Source organism: Primulina huaijiensis, unplaced genomic scaffold (genome assembly GCF_012295235.1).
Source record: "Primulina huaijiensis isolate GDHJ02 unplaced genomic scaffold, ASM1229523v2 scaffold43349, whole genome shotgun sequence".
Taxonomy (NCBI): domain Eukaryota; kingdom Viridiplantae; phylum Streptophyta; class Magnoliopsida; order Lamiales; family Gesneriaceae; genus Primulina; species Primulina huaijiensis.
This window is the reverse complement of record NW_027360487.1, coordinates 1-5,281: the sequence shown is the minus strand read 5'-3', so window position 1 is coordinate 5,281 and position 5,281 is coordinate 1. Positions and strand designations below refer to the sequence as shown.

The 5,281-nt window shown below is 34.0% G+C and overlaps 1 protein-coding gene and 1 long non-coding RNA gene across 2 annotated transcripts; one reads left to right on the top strand and one right to left on the bottom strand.

Annotated features, from left to right (window-relative positions):
• Positions 1 to 1,180: 1,180 nt before the first annotated feature.
• Positions 1,181 to 1,967, top strand: LOC140970099 (uncharacterized). The gene is made up of 3 exons (XR_012174073.1): positions 1,181 to 1,307; positions 1,559 to 1,635; positions 1,840 to 1,967. It is a non-coding gene; the product is annotated as an uncharacterized lncRNA (long non-coding RNA).
• A 2,059-nt stretch (positions 1,968 to 4,026) lies between these two features.
• On the bottom strand, positions 4,027 to 5,169 carry LOC140970092 (large ribosomal subunit protein eL21z/eL21y-like). Its single transcript, XM_073431660.1, has 2 exons — positions 4,870 to 5,169; positions 4,027 to 4,450 (listed from the first exon to the last, which is right to left on the bottom strand). The coding sequence occupies exons 1-2, from the start codon at positions 5,104 to 5,106 to the stop codon at positions 4,193 to 4,195; spliced, it is 495 nt and encodes a 164-aa protein (XP_073287761.1). The 5' UTR covers positions 5,107 to 5,169; the 3' UTR covers positions 4,027 to 4,192.
• Between the last annotated feature and the right edge of the window lie 112 nt (positions 5,170 to 5,281).

The window sequence follows — 5,281 nt, the reverse complement described above, 5'->3', positions numbered from 1 at the left end:
ACTGCATGATCATGACAAATAATCTACGACTCTTTTTATTTGATTTTTCTTCTTCCTTCTCTTTTTTTATCCATGTTTAATTGAACTAAATTTTATGTACACACGTTATGGATACTAGAAAATCGGTGTTAATGCTCATTCATAAAATTTTATTTTCATTATTAATTCTTTTTATATATGAATATAAATTATATCATGGAAGACTCAGATGAATCCACTTATTATTTATTTGAATGTTTCATTTTACTTTATCTAATGCAAATTATTCCATGTGTTGAGCGTATTTATATATGCCAGATCCCGTAACATGAATAGTATATTTCTAATAATTAATATCCACACAAAGATATGCATTCATGCACTTAGCAATATAATATTTAGTTACTCCTTTTCTTATTTCAAGAATATAATATTTGAGTTTTGAACAACTAATCTGAACTTTTCAATGTATATGAATGAACACAGTTACGGCAGTTCGAGTGGCAGCCATTGCTTCATCTCTGTTGGCTAAAGAAAAGGTGAAGTACGATGTTGTGATGGTTGATGTAAGCTCTTCCGATGCACAAGGATTTCAGATTGCACACGATGCGATCCACATGGGTTACACCGTCATCTGTAAGTGTTAATCTATATATATACATGTGTATGTGTGTGAGCTCACGCACGCATATAGATACATAAATATATATTTGCAAATAGATGAGCACACACTGATAAATATATATCAAGTGCACTGGATGTGCAAGTTTAAATAAATTTCTTTGTGGTACTATTTTACATGTGTTAAAATAATTTTTGCACAAAAGATTTAGAGATTTCATCAAAATTATGAGTTTAACAATGTTGAATTGCGGTTTTTTATTTGTGATCAAATGTAGTGATGTCCGATAACCCGAATGCGATGTTGGTGAAGTGTGCCATAGAGGATGGAGCGTTCATGTTCATTCAAAAACCAGCCTCTATGGAAGTGTTGAAGTACCTTTGGCAACATGTGCTCAGGGAGAACACCCGAAAAACCATAGAAAATGCTAGATTTAGAGAAATGATAAGCACCTTTGAGAGCTCAAACTTCATCTTGAACAGTGGACGGAATGTGATCCATCCCACTAACATTGAAGCCAACATCAGTGTGCACGAACTTGGATCAAGAAATATGGTGTATCAAAACGGGTTGGAGGGTTTTAGATTTGGATCGGAGGATGACACCGGCGCGGTTGATAAGAGCAAGAAGCCGAAGATTTGCACAGAATGGACTCAAGACCTTCACGAGAAATTCGTCGAGGCGGTCAAGGAGCTTGGTGAAGGAAGTACGTATTCTCCTTGCACAAAATTGGCACATGCACGTTGATTTCATGTGGTTATTTAATTTATTATTAATCTCATAATTACTAATGAACGTGCTTTGAGAAAGGTATTAGAGGGCGATTTCATAAATTTCTTGGATAAAATTTATGATGTAAGAAAAATTAGAGTATAGCATCTTATCACAAACCATTTTTCTTCGGTTTAACATTAATAGCTAACATGGATTTGAACATGCATTTGATGTTTTGAGTAGGATGTTTTCCTAGAGACATTCTTGAGCTAATGAACGTGCCTGGTTTGAAGAGAATGCAAGTTGCCAGCCATCTTCAGGTTTGGTTGCTTTCTTACTCGCATGCTTAAATTATATATTCTCACTTTTCATTTTATTTATTATTGGAATTTTATTAAATAATAAATTCAACCATATAAATTTTTAATATTATTTTCATAAATTGTTCGTTTTTATATTTCAATAATCAAGTTAATTATGTGTCATGACACTCACGTTTTTTCTTCTCTTTTGCGTCATGGCAGAAGTGTCGTCAAGGTTGGAAACCTACTCAAGAACGCAACCAAGATGGTTCAGTACCTTCCACGAGCAACGGTTCGAACTCGCACGGCCATTCGAAGCCGAAAAGGCGTGGATCCTACCCTCGTGTAGCCAAGGGTGCTCAACCTAAATTCCTCGTTAGAAGTAAGGAAAAAAATGAGCAAGCTCCTCCAGATAAAGTCGTGGAAGATCCCATCGGTTCTCTCGAACCAGATAACATGAGACAGAATATTGAGATATCTGATACTGCTTCAAACAAGAACATTAATGTCAACGTGAATGAAAATTCCAGCAACAACCTGAACGGAAAAATGATAGTCCAGTCGAACCATGAGAGCTGGACGATTCCGTCCGATGACTCCTTCGATTTCGCCCTCGATAATTTTGATGGATCAATGAATCAGATAGATTATAACTTTGAAGGGTTTGGTTTCGATCAGAATTTCTGCCAGGTTTGTATTTCTACCTAGTCTATTCTCAAAACATTACCATTCAACTTTAGCTAAAATGCATGTATTTTGCTGACAGAATGTTTCTGCCGATGATGAAGAACCTGGAAGCTTTTGGCGTTCATTCCTTTCAAATTTCTCAAGTGACTAAAGATTAGGACAAAACTGATATTAAGAGGATGGACATGAAGAAAATACATGTAAATATATAAATTTTGATGTGATGTAATAACTAAAGGCGGTGCTTTGATTGTATTTGTTAGAGATCGGGGACAATGATTTTTATCCCTAACAATATATTAATTATTTTTATCATATTTTATTCACAAGGAATAGCATAAATATCCACATGGAATAGCATGTACGTGATAATTGCGGAGCTATAATTTTTAAGTGGGGGACGAAATTGAATTTTATGAAATAATTAATAATCTAAAAGTTAAAAAACATATATATATTATTTAACATTTATTGACAAATAAATAATGATAAAAAATAATTCTTGACTCCTATCATAAAGAAAAAGTTGATTTTAGAAGGAAAAAAAACTTAATTTGATTTAATAAAAGTTTAAACTTGTTGTTTAAAAAGTTTAATTAAAAAAATTAGAAGTAATTATATTAAAGTTTTTACGATATTTAAAATACTAAAACTAAAATTTTAATCATTGTAGAGCAAATATTAAAATAGAAAGATAAAAATCAGAAATTATGTATAAAAAAACATTTTGTGTTTACATGTTTATATTATGCTCGAGTTTTTCATCTGATTTTAAATTAATGAGTGATTAAATTAATATTAAAAGTGTGAACAAAATTTGTATCAGTATAATTAACGAATATAGGACGCATATTTTTAAATAAAATTTAAGAGATATATAAATTTTTAAAATTGAGGCCCCGAACGGATAGCTCTAACAAATGAGAGCAAAAAAAATAAATCTCATTTTTTTAAAAAACTGTTTCATGACTCAAACTCACGCCTTTTAATATATTTAATTTAAATAGTATTTATAAATGTTCAAAAAATAATCATATATATAACTTTTTAAACTTGTGTGAGACGATCTCACGAGTCGTATTTTATGAGATAAATATCTTATTTGAGTCATCCATGAAAAGTATTACTTTGTATGCTAAGAATACTACTTTTTATTGTGAATATCAGTAAAATTGACCCGTCTCACAAGAGACCTATTCATAACTTTCTAACAAAATTTTACAAATTTGTAGAGAAATTTTTTTGTCATAATCTACAGACTGTTATTGATGCAATAAAAAACCAACTACGTACAAATTGTAGGACCCTCTAGTCCTTTCCAAAAGTTATCATGCATTTTGTTCTATTTTATTCAATTAATAGCGAAATGTCAAATTAAGCCCCGGAAATGTGAGTTGTTTTGTTATTTAAACTGATAATATCGTAACCATCTCAGCAACATATGAGGGTCAATTACATGCTTAGTATCATCTCCTTCACCTGATCACCACACCTTATAGCAAGCCTCGCTGAACCACGAAAACAGATCCATTGTGTTTTATCAACCAATATCAATTTCGGTTGCATGATAGTTAGCAAAACAATCTTCTGAAAACTAATCTCCTCAAATATATTTGGAGATAGTTATTTCTCAAAAGATAAGGGTGGTGTCAACCTTGAGATTTTCGGCCTTGAACAAGTCCGTCCTTGCGAAGGTGATATCGAACATGGATGCAAGGAAAATACCATAAGATTGTTTTGCTAACAGTAAAAACAGCAGCTCATTCAACAGAACTTATAATTCCATAAAACACCATATGCTACTTGGCCATCTCATAACCAAAGAACAGAAAAAAAAAAGTCTTGAGCAAACAATTATCAAGTAGTCAAAAGGCCTGGTAACAGATCCTCAGTAACCACCCTTGAGATCATTCACCACATCATATGGGATCGGAGTGACCGTTTCGAGCGTAGCACCTTCCACCATAAAACCAGGTTTTGGCCCTTCTGGCTGTCTTTTGGTGCTGATAATCTTGCCTTCTGCTTTTGCCTCGGCCTTCAGTTGATCATTCTTCCTGATCCTCTGTAGGATTTCCTCATGGCACCGCGATGGCTGGACGTGTTCTACACGTACATGAATTCTCTTTTTTATGATTCTGTTACCAACCTTGATTCGATAAACATCACATCGTGTATCAGTTCAACGGCCAGTTTAGGGTCAAATGGACAGGAAACATATGGATGAGTTAGAACACACAAATGAGTAAGTAGAAACATTAACTTGAATTATGATTTGTTAAACTAAATATAAATTGAAGAGAATTCAATTTTCTTCTCTATACAACTTGAACTACAAATAAATAAGACTATCTTAGCTAAAGGTTTCTTTTGGCCCGAATCACAAATGGTTCTGAGAGGTTCACAGCAACAGTCAATCACTACAAGCAGCATATACCATAACAGCACTAGAACACAGTTTACTTCAATTTTGATCCACAAACATGATATGCACATCGATTAAATAAACCAAAATCGACTAATCCAATTTAAAACGTAATTTAGCATACAAAAATTCATTGTTCGGACCTGTTTGTTGATTTCGACTCCAATGGCGCGCTTGGTGACGTTCCAGACGCGACCAGTTCGTCCATGGTAGTATTTGTGCGGCATGCCTTTGTGAATCGATCCATTAACCTTGACATCTACGTAATCCCCAATTTTGTAGATCCGAAGATAGGTTGACAGATGAGTTGGACCCTTCTTCCTGAACGGCCGCGCGAATAGATCCCGAGTGCGAGCCCTAAGACCGTGACCCGCCGGCATCTTTAGATTTCGACGATCTCTGCGTGTACCAAGCTAAGGCTAGGGTTAGGGAATTGTGGAACGAAAGCCAATGAAATACGCTTGCAAGATTGGGCCGGACTTTTATTGGAATGCTTTTAAAATATGACAGGCCTGTTGTGAAAAAGTAAAAATTTACGGTAAAAAGTAAAAATCT